This window comes from Trichoderma ghanense (assembly GCF_004382785.1).
Source record: "Trichoderma ghanense strain CCMA-1212 chromosome Unknown scaffold_9, whole genome shotgun sequence".
Taxonomy (NCBI): Eukaryota; Fungi; Ascomycota; class Sordariomycetes; order Hypocreales; family Hypocreaceae; genus Trichoderma; species Trichoderma ghanense.
Window position 1 is genome coordinate 984,901 of NW_027395672.1, and position 21,809 is coordinate 1,006,709.

At 53.3% G+C, this 21,809-nt stretch overlaps 8 protein-coding genes across 8 annotated transcripts; 4 read left to right on the forward strand and 4 right to left on the reverse strand.

The window, feature by feature from the left end:
• Positions 1-950: 950 nt before the first annotated feature.
• On the forward strand, positions 951-1,467 carry CCMA1212_007417 (UPF0145 protein; the record flags this gene model as incomplete). Its single annotated transcript, XM_073704586.1, has 2 exons — positions 951-1,059; positions 1,118-1,467. The coding sequence occupies 2 exons, from the start codon at positions 951-953 to the stop codon at positions 1,465-1,467; spliced, it is 459 nt and encodes a 152-aa protein (XP_073557235.1).
• Positions 1,468-2,866: 1,399 nt separating this feature from the next.
• Positions 2,867-5,683, forward strand: CCMA1212_007418 (putative dipeptidyl-aminopeptidase B; the record flags this gene model as incomplete). The annotated part of the gene is made up of 2 exons (XM_073704587.1): positions 2,867-5,513; positions 5,601-5,683. 2 exons carry the CDS (start codon positions 2,867-2,869, stop codon positions 5,681-5,683), a joined length of 2,730 nt encoding a protein of 909 aa, XP_073557232.1.
• A 769-nt stretch (positions 5,684-6,452) lies between these two features.
• Positions 6,453-11,736, reverse strand: CCMA1212_007419 (putative clathrin heavy chain; the record flags this gene model as incomplete). Its single annotated transcript, XM_073704588.1, has 4 exons — positions 6,453-6,803; positions 6,866-11,098; positions 11,167-11,538; positions 11,650-11,736. 4 exons carry the CDS (start codon positions 11,734-11,736, stop codon positions 6,453-6,455), a joined length of 5,043 nt encoding a protein of 1,680 aa, XP_073557233.1.
• Positions 11,737-13,424: 1,688 nt separating this feature from the next.
• On the reverse strand, positions 13,425-14,457 carry CCMA1212_007420 (uncharacterized protein; the record flags this gene model as incomplete). Its single annotated transcript, XM_073704589.1, has 2 exons — positions 13,425-14,001; positions 14,078-14,457. 2 exons carry the CDS (start codon positions 14,455-14,457, stop codon positions 13,425-13,427), a joined length of 957 nt encoding a protein of 318 aa, XP_073556965.1.
• Positions 14,458-14,555: 98 nt separating this feature from the next.
• CCMA1212_007421 (Alpha-1,3-mannosyltransferase CMT1) lies at positions 14,556-15,900 on the forward strand (the record flags this gene model as incomplete). Its single annotated transcript, XM_073704590.1, has 2 exons — positions 14,556-14,715; positions 14,795-15,900. 2 exons carry the CDS (start codon positions 14,556-14,558, stop codon positions 15,898-15,900), a joined length of 1,266 nt encoding a protein of 421 aa, XP_073556964.1.
• Positions 15,901-16,251: 351 nt separating this feature from the next.
• Positions 16,252-16,857, reverse strand: CCMA1212_007422 (uncharacterized protein; the record flags this gene model as incomplete). Its single annotated transcript, XM_073704591.1, has 1 exon — positions 16,252-16,857. The coding sequence occupies one exon, from the start codon at positions 16,855-16,857 to the stop codon at positions 16,252-16,254; it is 606 nt and encodes a 201-aa protein (XP_073556992.1).
• Positions 16,858-18,126: 1,269 nt separating this feature from the next.
• Positions 18,127-18,497, forward strand: CCMA1212_007423 (uncharacterized protein; the record flags this gene model as incomplete). Its single annotated transcript, XM_073704592.1, has 3 exons — positions 18,127-18,164; positions 18,251-18,338; positions 18,399-18,497. 3 exons carry the CDS (start codon positions 18,127-18,129, stop codon positions 18,495-18,497), a joined length of 225 nt encoding a protein of 74 aa, XP_073556991.1.
• A 697-nt stretch (positions 18,498-19,194) lies between these two features.
• On the reverse strand, positions 19,195-20,023 carry CCMA1212_007424 (uncharacterized protein; the record flags this gene model as incomplete). The annotated part of the gene is made up of 3 exons (XM_073704593.1): positions 19,195-19,271; positions 19,338-19,548; positions 19,604-20,023. 3 exons carry the CDS (start codon positions 20,021-20,023, stop codon positions 19,195-19,197), a joined length of 708 nt encoding a protein of 235 aa, XP_073556963.1.
• Positions 20,024-21,809: the final 1,786 nt, after the last annotated feature.

Sequence of the window (21,809 nt, forward strand, 5' to 3'; positions counted from 1 at the left end):
GGTGGCTGATGTTGACTGACGTCCGTCGCAGGTTGTGAGTTTGGTCAGAGTTGGAAGAAAGAAGGAAGAATGGAGATGTGCTGGGCCGAATTGGTACCTCAGGTGTTGATTTTGGTAGGTACCTGCCAGTGTTCAGCCCACAAGTACCTACTAACCGCCGCTACCTGGACACAGGCAAACCACCGCCCTACTAATAAGGCGCATCAACCCCAAGGAGAATTTAATGTATCCGCTCAAGTGTAAAAGTCCCGAGAGCGATGCCCCGTAATCTGTCAGGTACAGATCGAAGTCAGACGAAATCTTGTGCCCATCAGGCTGTCACATGCAACTTGACTTTGGGCTTGATATGTATCATCATGATCTGGACTTGGCCCTCAACAGCAAGACGTAATACAAGAGATGCGTCTGTCTTGGTGGTGCCGCCTGTACCTCGGTCGGCAACATCAGGCGATGCGCATCGCTAACGCGTCGACTTCTACGACATCTCGCATGAGATTCCCTTGATCCAAGCCTGTCATTACGTGGGAAAGTGGCTCTCTGGCTCTATAGCGCCTGCAGGCTCGGCTGGCTGTTCCAACACACCAGAATGCGAGCAATACGGCGGTTGGCTGTCACCCCTGCAGCAGGGCCGCTCTAGGCTGTGGTGCTTCCAGGGCTGGCATTGGACGGAACAGGCTGGACGGCGCGCTCCGGCTCTCGCGGGGCCGTGTTAAAAGGCCTTTTCCTCAGCCATGCCATCATTAGTGAGGGAATTTGGGAACGGGAAGTGACGAAGATGCTTCTGTTGATGTTCATGGACTGGTTATGGAGTCGGCCTAGTGTAGAGTTTCTAGAAGCTCAAGTATAAATAGAGCTGGATGCGTCTAGTAACATGGATAGAAGATAGAATAGACAAGAACCCGAGCACTTCTCGTACCCTATACCTAGGCTTCACAAGCACAATATCCATCATGGTTTTTGGAAAGGACCGAGAGCACAAGCCGCAGGAGACGGCGGAGATACCCAGCCATCTCACTGATCTACACTGCTCCACAGAGACCGAAGGCGTGGTCACCACCAGTAAGCCAACAATGGGACATCCATCAAGACGCATTGCTAATAATGGAAATGCCTTCAGCCATGATGGATCTCCCTGGTTACCGCATCGAGCAGGTCCTCGGAACGGTGTATGGCATCACCGTGCGATCGCGTAACATTGGCGCCAGCTTCGGTATGGCCCTCAAGAGCATGGCGGGCGGCGAGCTCCGCTGGTTCACGTCCATGCTGTACTCGTGTCGCAACGACTCCATCAGCAGAGTGGTGGACGAGTGCAAGAAGAGGGGGGGCAACGCCATTATCTGCCTGAGGTTCGACGCCGGCGATATGGGTGGCTTTGCGCAGACGGCGGCGTATGGGACGGCGTGCCGAGTGGTCAAGATCGATGGGAATGTGACGGTACCACCCCAGCTGCAGGGACTGGGCCTGTGATGGATCCATGGCACCTTGGTGGAGGAGCCTGCCCGGCGTACGTCGCCGGAGGTGGGTTGGAGACGGGCCCTAGATGAGCTGAATCCCTCCTACAATAGCCTTCACCTGGGATGAAAGTGACCTGTGACGGGTGAGAGTTGACCAGGCTGCGGCAGATGAAGGAAAGCGGTGGCGGATAGCGAACGAGGCAGCAGACAGTTTCTATTTTGGTTTTTCTTTCTTTTTTTTTTCAGCCCTGACCTGACGAGGGAGACACCGCTTCCAATCTCTGTTGTTTCTTGTCGCCTTTATCTGCTGAAGCCTTGGGATCAGTGGCGCGTATCCTGTTTTACGTCCGTTCCCCGATTTGAATCATCTCAACTAGGTTGTCTCGCATCCCATGTCAATACATAGAGATTCGAAAAGCTATTAAATGATTCTTCATATGTCTGTTCGATACGTAATGATAGAAGCTGGTCTCAAGACGAGGGGAATGTAGCGATAGAAATAGCTGGGGCAGATTCATATTCCCTCAGAGCAGCAAGTAATGGATATATGCACCCACTACGTAGTAGATAAGTTTGCTGGATAGCTGCGTTAAGAGGGGCCATTTCACCCGACGTTCTCATCCCGTCTGAATCCAGCTCGCCAGTCCCAAGCACCAGCACAGATCTACAATCACCTGGTCCTAAGGCCAGCTTCTCCATATCAATTAAGCGAGGAATATGACTTCTACTTCACATCCTCATCCTGTACGAATCCAGCCCCAAGTACCGACACAGGAGAGCAAGCGGCTGAGAGCCTCCAAGGCGTCAACAAGATGGATGCGGGATGCGGCAACTCCACTTGGTGACGATCTCGTGCGGAGCCGCTAAGAAGGTCAGGATAGACGAATGGCAGCTCGAGCCGGGCTGTGGCGCAAGATGCAGATGCAGCTGCAATATGGACGCCTCGTCGTGCGCTGATCTGGCAATGCAGTCAGATTTGTTGAGATTGTGAAGCCTGGATAACTCATCTCTGCAGATGGCTGTGCCGGCATGAGCTGGCAGAATCGGGCAGGCGGTGATGCCCATCCGACGGCTGGCTGATAGCCGATTATCGCCCGGCCAGCAGCTGAGCCACTCAGCGCCCCGGGAGCTCCATCGCGTCGGGTGCTTCCCGCCTCATGCCAACGGTGACAATACAGCCAACTCTCTCTCAATAGCGACTTCACGACCGGTGCTTGACCGTCTGTTTCTGACTGCTTGCCGCCACTGTCGCCGCATTGCCATTCTCGCCATCCTCACCGCCTTTGCTCCTCGAGAGGCCTACGATCCGATCCGACCGTATACGATGGTGCAGGCCCTTGTCCAATCCGCCTGATACACGCAATCCCCCCTTCGACCGCCAGCCTCCCGCGGAGAGTCTCTCGTCTGCAGCTATGGCGCCGCGAGCCTCAGACCGACTTGAGCGGTCTCCGTCAACAGACTCGCTCTCGTCTGTCTCGACGACCAGCATCGTCTTCGACCGGATACAAGAGGAGATGGAAAAGGGCGGGGTCCCGCCCAAGGCTCGCGCCAGGCTTGGGTACTCTGACGTGTATGCCGAGGATCCTCTCAAGGACGAGGCCTCTGGCGATGCTGAGACCGAGGCTTTCCTAGGCTCGACCGGTGCTGCGCTCCAGCGCCGGCCGATGGATCGAAAACTGCGGCGGTTTCTCTGCATAGGCGCAGTCATCTTTGCTGCTGCCTGGCTCGCCTCTCTCGCCGTCTTTGTCTCTACCGGATCGTACAAGCACGCGAGCGATGTGGAGCATGACCCAGACGCCGGCTTTCGAGGCTCAGGCAAGCCGGTCACCTTGGAGCAGATCTATACTCGCTTCTGGGCGCCCAAGCAAAAGTCCATCAGCTGGATCGCAGGCCCCGATGGCGAGGACGGCCTCCTGCTCGAGCGTGGAGCCTCGGGCAAGGATTACCTCGTCGTCGAGGATGTTCGGTCAGCTGTGGGAAACGCAACTGCCGCCGCTGCTGCTGCGGACGAGAGTGTCGAGCTGTCAAAGTCTCGGACCCTTATGAAGCATGCCGACTTCGAATTCGATGGCCAGAGCTACCAGCCCCAATGGCTCCAGCCCAGTCCAGACCAGAAGAAGGTCCTGATTGGCGTCGCGCAGGAGAAGGTTTGGAGACATTCCTTCACAGCCATCTACTTCATCTTCGATGTGGAGACGCAGACAGCTGAGCCCCTCGTCCCCTTGGACGCAAAAGCCCGAGTCCAGCTTGCCGGTTGGAGCCCCAGGAGTGACTCAGTGTCCTTCACCCGAGACAACAACCTCTACATCCGCCGTCTCACCGGCGATGGCGGCATTGTCCAGATCACAAAGGACGGCGGTCCGGAATACTTCTACGGCATCCCTGACTGGGTGTATGAAGAAGAGGTCTTCAGTGGAAACAGCGCAACATGGTGGTCCGATGACGGCAAGTATCTGGCGTTCCTCCGAACCAACGAAACTGGCGTCCCCGAGTATCCTGTGCAATTCTTCATCTCACGCCCCAGCGGCCACACTCCTCCCAGCGGCGAGGAGTCGTATCCCGAAGTTCAGGAGATCAAGTACCCAAAGGCCGGCGCGCATAACCCGGTAGTAGACCTGCAATTCTACGATGTCTCCAAGGGTGATGTGTTTTCGGTCAGCACCGGTGACGAGTTTGCCGATGACGACCGCATCATCAATAACCTCGTCTGGGCCGGTGACAAGGTCCTTGTCAAGCAGACCAATCGCGTCAGTGACATTCTAAAAGTGATTCTCATCGACGTCAACAAGCGTCAGGGAAGCACAATCAACACGATTGACGTCAACAAGATTGACGGTGGCTGGTTTGAGATTTCTCACTCCATGACCTACGTCCCTGCCGACCCTGAGAATGGGCGGCCAGAGGACGGGTATGTGGACACGGTGATTCACGATGGCTATGAACATATTGGCTACTTTACCCCCCTCAACAACTCCAAGCCCATCATGCTCACCTCCGGGTCGTGGGAAGTAGACGACGCCCCGTCCGCCGTGGATCTCGCCAACAACCTTGTCTACTTTGTAGCCACCAAAGAGTCTTCCATCCAGCGCCACGTGTACTCTGTGAAGCTCGACGGTTCTGATCTGAGGCCTCTCACAAACACGTCTGCCGAGGCCTTTTACCGCGCCTCCTTTTCGTCAGGAGCAGGTTTCGCCCTGCTGACCTACCGCGGACCCAAGACCCCCTACCAGAAAGTCATTTCAACGCCCTCCACCACCATCGCATATGACGTCGTCGTTGAGGACAACGCTGAGCTCGCCGATCGTGCTAAAAGACACGAGCTCCCTGTTCTGAAATACGGAACCCTTGATCTCGACACTGGAGTCAAGGTCAACTATCTCGAACGTCGTCCGCCTCACTGGGACCCCAAGAAGAAGTACCCCGTCCTCTTCCAGCAGTACTCGGGCCCGGGCTCGCAGCAAGTCACCAAGGCCTTCACCGTCGACTTCCAATCCTACGTCGCCTCCAACCTCGGCTACATCGTCGTCACCGTCGACCCCCGCGGCACGGGCTTCCTCGGCCGCAAGCATCGCGTTCCCGTCCGCTCGCAGCTCGGCCTCCTCGAGGCGCAGGACCACATCGCCGCCGCCCGCCACTTCGCCTCCCTCGACTACGTCGACGAATCCCGCCTCGCCATCTGGGGCTGGTCCTACGGCGGCTTCACCACCCTCAAGACGCTCGAGCAGGACGCCGGCCGGACCTTTTCCTACGGCATGGCCGTCGCCCCCGTCACGGACTGGCGCTTCTACGACAGCATCTACACGGAGCGCTACATGCGCACGCCGCAGGAAAACGACGAGGGGTACGCCCTGTCGAGCATATCAAACGCCACTGCCCTCGGGGAGAACAAGCGCTTCTTGCTCATGCACGGCTCGGCGGACGACAACGTGCACTTTCAAAACTCGTTGACCCTGCTGGACAAGCTCGATCTGGCGGGCGTCGAAAACTACGACGTGCATGTCTTTCCGGATAGCGACCATGGGATTTACTTTCATGGGGCGAATCGCATTGTATATGACAGTATGTTTTCCCCCTTTACCTCCCTACCTGCCTTGTCACACTCTTGTTGTAGTTATAAATGACTGACTGACGACTTGTTTCTCCCAGAGCTGAATAACTGGCTTATCAATGCTTTTAATGGCGAATGGCTCAAGGTCTCTCATCCGAAGCCCATCGGCAAGAAGGCCTGAGTTTGTGTAAACGTAGTGTATACGTGTTTCTGAGGGGTCTGGTGCTCGGGTATGGCGTTTGTTGTTACTAGAGTCTTTGGATATGACATCATAGAGTTATGCATTGGTATCCAAGCCATTGACCGTTTGCTGCGCTTGTGAATTGTAAAATCTGGCGCAATAGTCAATCACAGGGCAATTACCGCCTTTGCTATCAAATATACATGCCCGGCATCTCGACATCATCACTTGCATCAGTACCAACCAGGACCGAAATCATCACACATACAAGTAGGCATATCCTCACCAGCCAACACACCCTCACAAAGCCGAGCCAGTCAAAAATCAGCAGACAGAAAAATCATGAGCAAAATAATAGAAAATGAATTGCGTATCATATACATTTTGCACCCTCGCAAATTTCCTTCCCGCCTCGCTCCCCAGTGAGTCAAGTAAAGAGAATTTCTTTTCCTCCTCCGATCTAACTGCAAGGAAATAAAGCTAAAGTAATCAAGAGAAGTCCGCGACTAACAGACCCCCAAGCCCATGCCTCCTCCAGGACGAAAGCCCTTTTTTATCTCTAAAATCATTATTCTTAATGAAATAGTATAAAAAAGGCTCGCAAAGCAGCCCACCCATATTGCCCCTTCCAACCCTCCATACTTTGCTCGAAGACTTCTGGTTCTCGTAAGAGCTAACTATGCGACGGCACAATAAAAAAAGAATTACACATTACGTGTAAGGGGTACTTCGGCTGCGTTTCGACCCATTGCCAAACTGGCACTTGCATCTAATAGTTGTAGCCAGTTGGCTGTGGCACAAAACCATTAGCTTGGCCATAAGGAGCAGGAGAAGTGCTTCCACCGGGTCCGGCAGTAATCATGAGTCGAGCACCGCCCAGGATGGGTGTGTTGTCCTCGACCTTCTCATGATCCTTCTCCTTGGACTTGCGTGCCTCGTTGTCGGCCTTGAGCAGCGAAATCTCCTTGGTCTGCTGCGCCAACAGGTTGATCATGTATGGCATGGTAAAGTCGTTGAGGCCGTTGCGCCAGGAGAGCTCCAGAACAAGGTCGGGCCGAATGAGGTCGTAGCATGCGTACAGCATGCCGGTGTAACATTCACGGTGGCCAATGTCGACAAACTGCATTTACGTGTTAGCATCCTTCTCAAGCAAAGCGGGGGTAGTCTAAAGAGTGAACATACATATCTGAGAAGCTCCTCGACAATGTCGGTCTTGGCGGAGATGGCAGCGGTTTCAATGGCATCCTTGTAGAGCTTGTCCTGCTTCGACAGGGCAATGGACTTCTCCCAGCGCTTGTTCTTGCGGTAGATGCTGGCGGCGATCTGGCGGAAGAAGATCAGGTCGTGCTTCTCCAGACGAGCAGCAAGTTCCATGGCGTCGTAGTTGTCGTAGTTTTGCACAGAGTCGCGCAGGGTCTTGTAGTCCTCCTCCTCAATCAACAGGTCGTTGACTGCCTCGTTGACAATGCGCTTGTTCTGGCTCTGCACGTTCAAGAGGAACGGCTTGATGAGCGGCAGACTGTCGTTCTTCTGGAACATCTTGACGACGCGGTTAACATCGACACGGGGAGTGAGAGCGGCCAAGAGATCGGTGAGCAGGGACGGGTGCTGCTCAACGTAGAATCGAATCGCACGGTAGTAGATCTCCAAGTTGGCAACCTTGACGACAATCTCCTTGAACTGCTGGTGGTCCCACGAGTTCTCGGGTCGCTCGATGACGGTGAGCGCAGCATTGTCAAACTCGTCATAGTGGTAGTAACAGAAGACCAATTCAGGCCACAGGTTGGCCTCCTCGCACGCTCGGATCATCTTGGGCATGTTGACTCTGGACCAGAAGATCTTGAGGTGCTCCATGAGGCGCTCGGGGTGGTACTTGGAGAGGGCAATACCCAGCTCGGTGAACATGCCCATGTGAGCGCGCTCGAGACCCAGGCCCTGCTCAAGAAGGCTAATGAGCTCGTCAAAGTACCCATTCTTCTCGTAGTCCTTGACAAGCTCCTGGAGCTGCTCCGCATCGACAATCAAGTTAAGACCGCAGATCTGGGCAAGTCGGAACTCCTTCTTGCTGACGCAAGCCTCGTGGACCTGCTTCCAGACCTTGATGTTGTTCGCCTTGCGGGCGCACTCGACGGCGGCCTGGTAGTCGCCGAGGTGGACCAGGGTAGTGGCCAGCTTGGCCCAGTTGGAAATGCTAGTGTAGAAGATCTTTGACGCCTCGTACAGGCCCTCCTCGTAAGCCTTGTCACCGGACTCCTCAATGTTTGCGACGTTAGTAGCACGCAAGAAGTCCTCCAGCTCGGACAGCTGCTCGAGCCTTGCGTAACAGAAGGCAAGAGCCGTGTCAATGACGGGCTCGCGGAGGGTCTTGCGCGCCATACGGAGATACCTGACGAGTTCCTCGTTCTTGCCAGCATGCGTGGCAATCTCAATCACCTCGGCGTAGTTGGAAGGATCATCGGCCTTGATGTAGGACTCGATAGCATCGGAGACACGGAGACCGTCCAGCTGAGCCTTGGCAACCTTGCTCCAAACCTCGGGCAGATCGACATCTTCGGCATAGGCTTGAGCGCGGTCAATGCTGACGACATGCTCGATGAGGACGTTGACGGCGGCGGTCTTGTTGTCGGCCTTCTTGTAGATCTCAAAGGCCTCTTCGAAAAGACCGACATCAATACAGGCAGTGGCAATCTCGTCGGCATTGTAGTTGTCCAGCTTGTGAATGTAGTCCATCACACGGGCCTTGTCAGCCTTGGCGGCAGTGAACATGAGCAAGTTTTGCAGGTTCTGGTTGTCGCTGAAGGGTGAGGGCTCGAGGACAATCTTCTCCAAGAGCTCAATAAGCTCCAAGGGCAGGTCGTTCTCCAAGAAGCAGGAGACGGCAACAGATACCTTGGCGGGATCGGTAGACTCGGGAACGGCGGTGGCGGTAACCTGGTCGACAACCGAGCGCCTGTGGATGTTGTTCTCGCTGAGGACAAAGCGCCAGAGCTCGGGGTCCTCACGCTCCAGCAGGTATCGAGCCTGGGCTCTGTACATGGAGTTCTCGTTGGTGATGTTGACCAGCTCCAGGTCGTTCTGGCCCTTGGAGTAGGCAATGTACGCCAAGTTGGGATCGCGCTTCTCACAGTATTTACCGACGACGAGGGTGTCGTACTGGTCATTCTCCTTGAGGAACTTCTCGGGGTTGTTGTTGGAGTCGATGTAGATCTTGGCCAGAGCGTTGTAGACAGCTTGCTGTTGGTTTCCTGCCTGGAGGGTGGCCTCGAGGAAAGGCAGCAGAAGCTTCAGGCGGTTACGAGACTCGACCTCGGACACGAGCTGATCGATGTTGATCTGGTGGGCGTCGACGGTTGAGAGGAGGTTCCTGATAATCGTCTCGTCACAGTCGACGTCGAGCAGGCCACCAATCACGGCCGGGGTTCGGGAGGGGTTGACGCGCTGGACATAGGCTTCGATGGCCTGGAACTGTTGATTCTGATAGAGGAACAGGATCAAGTCATGGACAAAGTTGAAGCGGTCGCACACAATGATGAGAGGCAGCTGCTCAGGCAGCTTAGCCTCCTTCAAGAAGTTCTTCACCTTCTCGGGGTTGTAGTGAGTGCTGTCACGGCAGATACGCTCCACCTCGTTGAACTGGCCCATCTTGGTAGCAGCCTCGATATACTTGAAGTGGACGTCGGGATCCTCGGAGAGATTGACGATGCTGCCAAGGTAGTAGAAGAGACCCTCCGCAGTTTTGTACTTCTCAAAGAGGTCAATGAGGCGCACGGCTCCGAGCAGCTCCGAGTACTTGGTGGCAATGTTGACAACAGACTGGAGGTTCTGGCGGATGTTGTGCTTCATCATGGCATCAAGGCAATCCAGAGACTGCTCGACAGAGAGCTTGCCAAAGAAGTTGGACAGCCACTCGGGGTTGAAGTTGGGAGTGCCGGGAATGTTGACAATGACGCGCTTGATGGCCTCGGGATCTTCATACAGCTCGAGCGCCTTCTGGGCCAGGCCGGCCTGTTCGCACAGCTGGGCGATTCGACCCTTGTCAAAGTGCGTGAACATGTCGTTGCCAAGGATAGCCTCTGCCACCTGAGGAGCATGCATCAGGTTCATCTCCAGAAGGCGAGTCTGGAGACGAGCGTGCTCGGGCTTGTTCTCCTTGAGGGCATCGAGCAAGAAAGCGGTGGCCTGCTGGACCATGCCCTGGGACTGGAAGATATCGCAGACTCGTTCCAGGTCAATCAGGGGGCCGCCTTCATGGTTGGCGAGGGCAGTAGCAAACTCGGTTCCCTTGTCGGGGTTCGTCCGGATGATGTGCTGGAGAAGCTGGAGGTAATCGGGCTGGTATCCGGATTGAGCAGCATACGGCAGAATCTTGTCAAACTGGCCAGTCTCGGCAAACCCAGCAACGACCTTGTGGTGAACGCCGGCCTGGAGATAGACGCTCAGGGCCAGATTGACATCGTACGGGCGAATCATGTCACCGAGCTGCTCGGAGCAGTCCAGCTTGCCCTCCTTGAACCACTTTTCGAGGAGGTGCTTTCGATTTTGCTGCAGCACAGGCTGGGCCAGCTCAAGCGTTTCGTGCATGTTCAGGGACCCCTTGTCGAGCAGCATTCCAAAGTATTGCAGTGTAACAGCCATCTGGCCCGGCTGGGTAGGGAGGCGCTTGAACTTCTCGATCGTCTCGGGGGTGCGCAGGAAGCCACGGGGCGAGCCGGCGGCGATCTTGGCAGCCTCGAGGTAGTTCCCGCTGTTAAAGAGTTGATCGAACTGCTTAGCATAGAGGTTATCAGCACCGGGGAGGCCGGCTCTTGAAGCCAGCTTGATGGCGATCTCTGTGTTAGCGGGATTCTCCAGCAAGTAGGGGATGATGGTGGCATCATCGATGGTGACGAAGAGCACCTGGCCCTTGCGATTGATACCGACGAGGCCCGATGATGCATCGTCAGCGCAGCTTGTGAAGATGGTCTCGCTGGAGATTCGGTTGATGAAGATGGACGAGCCCGTCTCGAGATCGTACAGGTGAATGAAGCCGTACTTGGTGACCATGAAGATGACGCCGTACTTTTGCGAGACCTGCAGGGCGACGGGGAAGTCGTTTGTAGCTTCGGGCGGGAAGAAGATGTCGACAGCCTTCTTCTGGAAGACTGGGTTCGAATCGGGGTGGTCGACCTCGACAATGTGGAGCTTGGCGCCGGTGGCCGACCGCACAGCGAAACTGAAGATCTTGGTGTCCTGAGGTGCGCCGTCGAGCCTGAGGGTGCCGAAGCCAGCAGCGTGGCCTTCGATGGCCTGGCTGATGCCTCGGTCCTTGGAGTAGAGCTGCATGGCGCCCACCACCCGACCCTGCTGCGAGGAGATTCCCACCACAACCATCCACTTTCCATCGCTGTTGACTCGATAGTTGATGATTTGGCAGCCCTGTCACTGCAAGTTAGTCGGAAGGCCGGGGGGACAAAAACAACAGACGATGAGAGAAATTGACGCACATTGAGGTTAGCGTTGCGCTCAAAGACCTTGACGGGCGCATCCTGCGAGGCATCGTAGACGTCCCAGTGGTACACACTGCTGGTTGTGATGAGGCCCAGAGTAGACTCGCTGATCCACTTCCAGAACTGGACATCCTCGTTCATTGTGCACGACTTGAGCTTCTTCTTCTGCTCGAGGTCGAAGATCTGCAGAGTCCGCGACTGAGCCTTGAGGGCAATGATTTGCTTATTCCAGTGCATGATGGCACTGTCGGCCTTGATGGGCCTGCGCGTTACGTGGTTGCCATTCTTGAGCTCGACAATGACAACCTCGGGCTGAGCAGCTTCGCTTTTCTTTTCGCGGATGCATACGAACGAGTCCGACTCTAGTGTCTGTTTGTTGGTAAAGCACGCACGCGGGGGTTAGCGATGTCTCTGTCACTCTGCCTCTGCACGTGGCTTGAGGCGCGAGATAAGCCACATGGGATCTAGGCAATCACTTACGCAGGAGTTGAAGCCGATAGACTGCGTGTCCACGCCCAGGCTGCTGAGCTGCACCAGCTCCTGGAACTTGATGGGTAGCGGCGCCATTGCGCCAGAGAAGCCAACAATCAGATAGTATGGGCCGTCGTCGACTCGGTACTCCTAGGGAAGCCGCTTGTCGAAAGTGCCGCGGCTTACGGATTCGATGCTGAGAGGAAGAGCTTGGGTCAGGCTCGCGGGGGGCAGTGGGAGGCCGTCGACAGCTTCCATGCGCCAGGCGGCACGAGCGGAGAGACACAGGCGAGGAAAAAGGAACAAAAGGAAGAGAAAGGAACGCGGCAGCAGGCGAGCGATCACGATGAGCTGCCCTGCCGATGAGATGGTGGATGATTGGCGAAGGAGGAGAAGGACTGTTTGGTTGGTGAGGGTTAAGGAGAAGTCAAGGTGGCAGGTCACCTCTGTGTTCTTTCGGTGTTTGGCCAGCGAATGAGAGCATTAGCCTGCGGCTACTTTGGTACCTTGGTAGCCTAGGTAGACTCCATGCCTGCGCAGCAACAGCCCACTAGAACGGCAGGCGCGAGGTGAATTGAGAGCAAGGTGGCAGGAGCGATTACGTGGAGGAAGCGGGGCCAGATATGGCCAATCATTGTGCAGGGAGGAGAGGAAGATCCGTTCCGATCACGCTAAATTGCACGTGAATGTCATCTGGCGGGCCGCGAATCGAGGTCGAGGTCGAGGCTGAGCTCAGGCTTGGAGAGGCAAGCAATTGAACCGCTCTGAGAGGCAGCAGCTGCAAAACAGTGGCCTCTCTGCGTTGCTACTACAGCTTACTCTGCACCTTTCGATTCTATATACGGCCATGATGTGTGGTGGTTGAGCCGGAGATGATAATGTCCTCTGCCTCTCCAGAACTCGTGCGCGGCTGTACGCGTTATTGAGATCCCCCAGTTTTACGCAACCCAAAAGCCGTTTGAACATCAGCCACTTGCTCGCGAATAGTCCTCTTCCAAGTGTTCGACTACCATTGTCTACCCTACTATATCTGCATATAGAGGTAGGCATCAATATCTATCAAGTCTGTTCGTCTTGGTAATTCCCAGCTGCGATGTTCTGCCTTTGACGGAGAATTTGAAGAAGTGGCACTCCTCACATCCATGACTGAGATGGTCTCAATTTCATGCCCATTATGAAGTGCTGCAAAAGTAGCCGCAATTGGTTTCACCTCTTCACCCTTGTTGCTGATTCCGCCACCTAAAAATACGGACACCCCGGTCAACGGTTCGGCTTTGGCGGAACAAGGCGACACTTGGAGATTGAGATCATGCAGGGCTGCGGATACCTGAGCACACTTGACTGCACGCAATCGCCTGCACGGGGGAGATGATCATGCAAAGAAGCTGACAAAGAGCCATTACCTTGATGCACCTGATGTACTTTCAAGTACTGGTTCGTGCCAACAGATGAAATCCTTTGGTTTGAAGGATATGACTTTTAAGCTGTTTCATTTGAGTCACTCCATGTGCGTCTCGAGGTACCAAGGTATAGCAGTCACGATATTAGCGCAGGAAGTGCATGAAGCTATAGACAACATTGAAGTGTGTTCAGAGCATGGCATGGAAGATAAGAAAGACGTTACTATTTCGACTCTCTTGCCTTGAATCTCATCTCTGATCTAGTGATATTAAAAGATATATATTAAAAAGAAAAATACATAATACCTAGCAATTACTCATGACTATTTACCTATCCAACTGCTAATCTATCTCTGCCATTGAACGACTTGGTGTTTGGGAACATTAGCTGGGCAGTTCTATCGCATGATCAGGGCTTCTACCATTTTGCGACCCTTCCAATTCCCTAGGTCCCCAGCCGCCTGTCAAACGATGCTTCCAATTGGGTTTGGGACTCGCATCATACCAAGACTGGTGGGTATCTCTTTGCGCCCCCTTGGGTATCGTCTGGCCGCCATGTGGTCGATTCCTCCTCAAGAGCAGAATGGCAACAAGACCGGAGATACACAGCAGAGCAATGCCACCAATGACGCCACCAATGATTGCTCCTGTATTGTTTGCGGGAGAGCCACCGTTGCTGGTGCTGCCACTGCCGCCATTGGTTTCATTTGTAGGCGGTGCGTTTGTCGAGCGCGTTGTTGGCTCTGGTGTTGTGCCAGAAGATGCATCCGTTGACTTGGACGACGATAAGAACGCACTCGTGGTCGTCGTAGTCTCCGAGCTTCGGCTGGTTGGAGTAGGACTCGCGGTGGGTGAAATGACATAGTGATCCGTCTTGGGACTCCCGCCACAGCCAATATAAGAGTATGTCTGGTCGACCCCAAATGTCAAGAGGGCGGTGGAGCAGAATTGCTTCGGTCCACTGCAGAGTCGAATCATCAGCAACCGCTACAAGCTCAACGGGAATCCGTAGCTAGCTACGGGAAGACAAGACGTACCAAGTAAATGTAGTCAACTTGGTGTTGTCGGTTTTGCCACATCCACTCGAGCACGATCCGTGGTCGACGCAGCTTCCCGCCAAGCCGCAGTCGGTAGCTGCTATAACAGTGACAGGACAGAAGCCCCAGAGGCCATTCATCGTGTCGACTCGACAGTCGAACCCAGGGTTGGCGGTGCGGAACTTGTTGGGGTCACCATTCTGATACCCGCAGGTAGACATTTCTGTCTGCATATCGGCGCGTTTATCGAATTCCGTTTCATTACGTAGAGGTAGCTGTGCTGCGAGAGTGGGTAGTGGAATACCGAGATGCCGCGCTCTACAGATGCTGACTTGGAAGAAGAACAGGAAAACGGCGACTATTCTCGGATATGCAGCCATAGCTCTCATATCTCGTACACCTATAAATCCATCAAGATGTCGTGGCCGAGGATGCGCTTTTTAAGCCTCAACATGCTGCGTGTTTATCGATGCTCAAGATGCGTAGGAGATTGCTGACGCTGGCAGCTCCTTTGATCGCGGCCCTCATCGTCGCGACAACTCTGTTTATGGGGAGGGGTCGCTTTGTGCGGCCTTTGGTTCGACATGACGCTGGTGTTGGAAGACCAAAGACAGCCGAGCCGAAGCCTGTGCTTGATGGTTGGTATCCCGCTCTCAGACCTCGCTGTCTGTTTTCGCAAGCACAGCAAGCCCTTTGCTGACCTGTTCATTTTCCTAGGTGCCATCTTACCGGCCGCTAACATCACTCAATATCTCGAGGCGATCCTGACACCAGAGCTTTCAACGTTGCCAAACCTGGAGTGCCCTGCCATCGACACCACGCGATATGGCGAGCTCAAGAGCCAACACCCCTCAGGTCCAGCCATTCAATACTTCTTCGCGCTCAACCTGCGGCAAAACTTGCCCTTGTTGCCTCGGCTGATAGGCAGCATCGTCGAGGCGATTCGTTTTCTCGGTCCGTCGCAATGTGTGCTGTCCATAGTGGAGGGCAACTCTCCAGACGGTACCGCCGATGTGCTTGCTGCTCTCCGGCCAGCACTCGACAGTATAGGAGTCAGATATTATCTCGAGTCGTCTGCGATTGATCCGAGCAAGGGAGACCGTGTGGCGCGCCTTGCACAGCTTCGAAACAAGGCATTAGCGCCGCTCCTCGACTTGCATGACATGGCGACAAGCGACACAACCGTCATCTTCCTCAACGACGTAGCCGCATGTGCCGAGGACATCCTCGAGCTCGTCCATCAAAAAAGGGCTCTTGGTGCGGATATGACATGTGCCATGAACTGGACATATGTTGGCGAACACCCAACCTTTTACGATGTATGGATCGCCCGCACAATTAATGGCGATTCCTTCTTTGAGATCCCCTCCGACGGTAGTTGGGACTCGGCATGGAATCTCTTCTGGAACGCTGACGAGACTCGAAATCGTTTCGCCTCGCGGCGTCCCTTTCAAGTCTTCTCCTGTTGGAACGGCGCTACAGCATTCACAGCCCAGCCATTTCTAGAGAAGACTGTGGAATTCAGGGCAGCGAATGAAACCGCCGGTGAATGCAGACAAGGCGAGCCGCAGTTGTTCTGCAAAGACCTCTGGTTCAAGGGCCACCGCAAAATCGCCGTCGTCCCGTCCGTAAACCTCGAGTACTCGGTGGAGAAGGCACGGAGGATCAAGGAAGCCAAGGGGTTCACGTCTGACACGGTGTCAAAGCAAGATCCTGCGGGCGATGGAATAGATTGGCGGCTTGATCCCCCAAACATGGTCAAGTGCATGCCTGTTTGGGAGAACCAGTATTGGCAGTCGTGGAATGAGACTTTGAAGCCGTAGGTGCGGCCGACGTCCCGTTAGTGGTTTGTTTTTTTTTTCAGCGTTTTCTCTTTCTCCTTCTTTTGGCCCGCCGATGCAATGAAACGAGAAGTTGGCAACTTGGACATGCACACTTTTTCCATGTCTGGAGGCATCGAAACCCCGGAAAAGGGCTTGACGGCATCCCTTTTTCCTAATGGATATGGTCGTATGTGATGGAACCGCTATTTTACTTGCTCTATGAAGATGGGAACGACGTAGCTCAAGACGATGAGCGGGCGTGCCGCAGAGTGTCGCTAGATTGCATTTCCGTTGTCATGAAATGGGATTCCAGGATCAGGAAAGATTTTCAGTAAGATGGAAAATGGTAGATCAGTTGAAATGCTCTCGTTCCAAATGATGGGTAACGGCAGCTTCGTCTCCAGTAAATGTCTCGCAAATCGGACAGACAGCCGTGCCCTCGTCTAGAAGAACCCCTCCAGCATCGTCAAGAGAGTCAGTCGTAGCAGGCGGCCCCAATGACGGCATGAAGTCTGCTAAACTCCTTGGCGGCGGCCCCTGCAGATAATTGTCGAAGTCTGCATCATTCCTGATATCCGTGTACCGGCTGTTGAACTTTGAGGTGAAGGTACTGGAGGAAGCCAACGCCGTCCCAGTCGACGGCTGGGAAGACCCGTCATCGAGCCTCTGCACTCTGCCGACTTGTCCGCCACGTAACCTGACCTTGATGCCGCGGGGATGGTCTCCCGAAGTGAGGACATCCTGCACGACGCCCTGCGTTTCTCGGCCCGTCGGCTGGTCCTCCTTGAGAACGATGAAGACAGCAGCGCCGGCCACGACCTGCTTTGACGTTGGGACGGTGCCGGCGGCTTGTTGCGGCGTGCCAGGGGCTCGGCGGCCGAGGTTCGACGATCTGCCTCCTCCCGGGCGCTGAGTTTGCCCAGAGGGACGCGGCTGGCGGTTGCGTGGCCTGTTCATGGCCTGAAGATATTATCCAAGAAGACTTGCAAAAGGATTGACTGGGAACTACAGTGTCTAGGGATACCTTCGTTGATCGTTGATGAGCTTTTCTTTCTGAGTTTCTGAATCACGACACAGCTTCTTCTTCTCCCACGAAGCTACTGGGCTTGATTAGTCATCATGGTTGATCTCGACTTGTAGCACCCATGGTCGCAGACTTCATTCAAATCATTCTTTGCCAGTATAGGGTACGAAGGACTGCAAATCACATTCTCGGCTTCTTTCAGTTTGCATATTCGAACCTGATTTCTTCCATCAATCACAAAGTAAGTTGACCAGAGGAGAAAGGACATGAAGGCGTTTGCAGACGCCGCATTGCCTTTGTACCCGGCATTTTCTCCACCTTCAACTGCGAGCCGTCCCCAAGTCAATGTCGTCTTCCATCGTGTTGTTGTCGCGTTCATCATTCCTTTATGAATGATTCCATGATGTAATTCATGGAGCTTTGTCTCCTATTTCATCTTCCCAGCGCGATCGTTGTTGGACCTGCTCTGCCTTTACGATCGGCTTATCGCCCGAGCTGAGCCTAAACGGTTTACGTCCATCCCTAGTAACTCCATTGGCTGGCATTCGTTCTACGTAAATTGAGCTCTCTCTAGCGTCATTGACACGGCACGCTCGAGGTCAGTTCCGCACTTACATCACGGTCACGGTCTGCGTTAAGAATGGCTCGGCAATCATCGCATGTATTGAGAGCTCCAATGTAACCATCTCCTTACTAATAGCTTTTCGAGCTTGCGACTGGATCATTAAGCTTGAAGCTCATCAGCAGGGTTGTGGATCAATTGCGCGTGTTCAAGGTGAGCGAAACCGTGAATCTGACCGCACTGTCCGACGAATAACGGCGGGTACTCTCAGCATCATTCTTACACCCATCGGCACCGGTAGCATTTACGTCATGATGTCGAGTGGTTGACAACAACATGATATTCAACTTTCTTGCCGTATGTTTGTGGCGGCTGATTGTTGCTGTTGATGAATGCCGACTGTTGGCCGAAACGAGCTTGGAGATGACCTCAGAGGCTACTGATCAACGCTCAATGACGACAACACTATGGTTCTATAGAGGACAGCGAAGCTTCCAAAGGAAAGCGGCCGGAACCTCAGATATAAATATCCCAAGTTTCCCCTGGACGGAAATTGGCCGCTTCATCACTCTGCACACCACGATTCTCACAGCACGAACAACATCTCGGTAACTCAAGTATAACATACGCTCTATTCACAATGTCTGGCAACGACAACCCCGGAAACTTTGCCAACCGGTACGGCTCTCAGACGCTCTTTCCCCTTGTCTGAACGAACAATCTCTTGCCACATGTTTCGAAACTGGTAGCTAACCTCACACCAGCCCCAAGGAGGAGGTTCGGAACATCGCTTCAAAGGGTGGACAGGCCAGTCATAGCGGTGGCTTCGCAAGCATGGATTCCGAAAAGCAGGTAAGTTCATCTATTTCAAGTTGATTGTTGCTATCATTCGATGCTGACGGATCACTGCAGCGCGAGATCGCTTCCAAGGGTGGACAGGCCTCCAGTGGTTCCTTTGAGCCCGGCAGTGAGAAGGCTCGGGAGGCGGGTCGCAAGGGTGGTTCCAAGTAAGAGAGTCATTGTAAAATAGTCAAAACACTTGGTATCTACCGGTGTCGATACCAAACTTAGATACCCGCATACTCAATTGACTTGAATCACTCGAAACTGTTCACGATATACAAGTGCATGTGGCTCCACTGCGAAATGTACGTATATGCTGTAGCTCCACGGCGGGTCACTACAATAACGGTTTACCAATCGCGCCATACGCGTATTGACGAGGTACGTACACAGCGACCAATCTGCAACACCAAAGTGCTACACCTTTGTGGAAGTGCCATACGATATACATATGTTCGCTGCATTTCCTTGCACGCGGAAATCATCATCCATATCAACTGGATGATTTGAGCCATAAAAGGTAGGTGCCTGAGTAGTCAATATAGATACCTACAGCGGTGTTAACAAACAGTAGATGTACTCTATTGTATGTCTTTGCTGAACTGCTGTAGCTGTAGGATTTGATCAGAAGTTGTAAGTGAAGAAGCCAAGTCCCATGGTTTGTTGGAAACTTTCCATAGGGGCCAATCGACATATATATATAAATGTGTGTATATGCGTATCTATATATGTCTACCTATATATATACTATACCTTTTCGCGAGTTCATGTTCATGACTACAGGTAGGTAGTATCTTCATCGAGCTCAATGCCATTTCTTCTCTCGCTCAGCTACATAGGCCAATCATACCTTTCGCTCTAAGTTTTAGCTGATAGAAGCTGTCCAAGATGAGACGTTCAAAGTTCCACTGCCGGTGAAGGGTTCGGTACCGAACTGGTAGCCTATGAGACAGTCTGTTAGCAACCCGGTGCAACAGACACAATCTAGTCACAACGAGGGCGACATACTTAGTACATATTGGCCCGCAGCGTTGTATCCTTTGTTATCTCGTAAATAGTTGAAGAAGTTCTTAACATCTCCGCTGTAGTTGGTGGTGTTGGTTTGCGCAACAAAAGAATAGACTTGCATGGCTCCGTTGTAGCCATAGTAGAGCGTCCAGCTCTGGCCGCCGACATTGACGGTTCCCTGAGAGGATCCAATAGGGCCAATATCGCCGTACTTGCCGATCCTTTTTTAGAGAGTTGTTAGTCGCAATGTCGCCAAAGACGGTAACTTCAAAGACTTGCCAGATCATGAGCTCGTAATCTCCCGAGTACGTGACATGATTAGGGTCCGCTGCGGTAAACAAGTCATACGCAACATTAGCACGGATGCTGCTCCCGCTGTAGCTCCAGCTGGCGGTGGTGGGCATGCTGCTGATGCTGTTGACGGTCCTCTTCTGGGGAATGGCGATCTGGGAATTCTGGTACGACTTGACGTTGTTCTGGCCACCGGACCATTGCCAGTCGGCGTGCCATGAGGCGGCGCCGTTGAGCGAGACCGCCGTCACGCAGCCGAATCCAGAGCCGGCGGATGCTCCCCAGAGGTTGTTGCTGACTGTGTAGCCGTTGCCGGAGAAGGTTGCCCACTGGTCGCAGCTGGTCTGGGCCAGGGCGGCTGGCAGGATGGCGGGGATGATTTGAATGAGCTTCATTGCGATGCGGTGGTTGGTATTGTGAAACTGGATTTTTGATTAGCTTTGGGGGTCGACGGACATCTGTGAATCCGGGCTTCGACCTCTGCCATCTTATATCTGTGAGCATCAGTAGATCATGGTGCGGCCAAGACGTTGCATTCAGAACATCCTGACAGCCTAATGCAATATGCCAAGGGTTAATATCTTCGTAGGGAGCATCGAATCGTCCCGAAAGGCCTTCAGGGGTACGTTTGAACAGGCGGTCTTAATGACCGCTTGCTGAAACCTGAGAAATAGGCTGAAATGGATGTAACAGCAATGTGATGCAGAGAATTTTGCTGCCAATTTCTCTTTTATTAATTTCATCTGGGGTTTCTTCAAAAACTCGTTTAAGCCCTCTTGGCAGTACTAGCATATCATGGAAATGGTCCAGATGAGCCAGAGTATCAGAGACAGAATACATGCTGTTCATCACATATAAAACAAATATCAGTTCATATATAAGGAATGCTTGAGTCGCCGTTTATGATCTCTGATGGACGACACATGATCTTTGCAGGATTACAACGCGACGGGGCCGTGGACGGATCCAGATGCAAATATGTGTCGAGCATTGCGTGATCTATGGACGGAATGGTAGATCAAAAACCTCTTTACGGCTGTTTACCCCTGAGTAATATAAGCTTAAATCAATCTGCCGGCTGCTTTGGCTCAACTTGGCACTGCCGTACCAGGATGCAACGCTATATCATCAGTGAAGCTCTAGGTTCGGAGTGTGGGGAGCCGCGAATCGAGAACCGCATCACCAGACGTGTCAATGGAAGGTTCTTCAAGAATAGAGTTAAATGAAAGCTTAGTGTCGAGACAATATTGCGCAAGCCACGGGACGATCACCATCAACAGAACCCGCACGCAGCATGCTGCGGAGATGTGAGCCGCCCAAGAACGGGACGGCAGCCGTGTAATAGCTACAATCCTCTCATTGCTACCATACAAATACGACTTCGGACAAATAGCCATTTTGAGGCTAATCGCGTAAAAAATGAAGACGGCATCGCTTTCTAGGCTATTTAAGCTCATTCAGGCTGCAACAGATTGCTATGTTTCAGTACGAGGGCTGACTTGCATATGGAGCGGTTTGCAGTGCTATATATACCCTCGATGGAACATAATACCTTATAGATTAGGTGGAGGAAAAGTCGCTTAAAGAGAGTATAAGGGGGAAGCAAGTCCCCACCTTCGGAACTATTGGAGAAGCGTGTTGACGGACAGAATTCCGTCCGCGTTCGGGTGATCTGCTGTTATATCGGGTTTGATGTTGCCCTTTATATCAGCTACTGAATAGAGTTCGTCGTGGGATAGTTGCTGAGAATTTACTCAGTCGCTTGCGAGGGACATTGAAGGACTCACATAGCTAGGCCCGACTTTCCTAAGGAGGCACTCATCTATCTATTGGGACGCTTCTGCGGCGTCAACCCGCCACGGCTCCGTGGCCTGTGAAATCACACTGCTCAGTATCTCAGCCGGAGATACGCCGCTCATTTTCCTCATTCCCAGCAGATATCAAGTGTTCCGGCGGGAATGGCACTTGAATGTGGCGGCGTTCTGGACCGCTGCTAAATCTCAACCTTAAGGCGAGTGAGCCCTTTTGACTGAAGTTGAACGTCATGTCGCAAATCCCAGCACCTGAGGCTCGCTTCTCATCGGGAAGAAGCACTTGAGAGTTCAGCCAACCATCTGGTGCCTGAGATGATGCTTTACGATATCGGCGGCCTCAACGAACCAAGTAAGTACTGGCGACTCG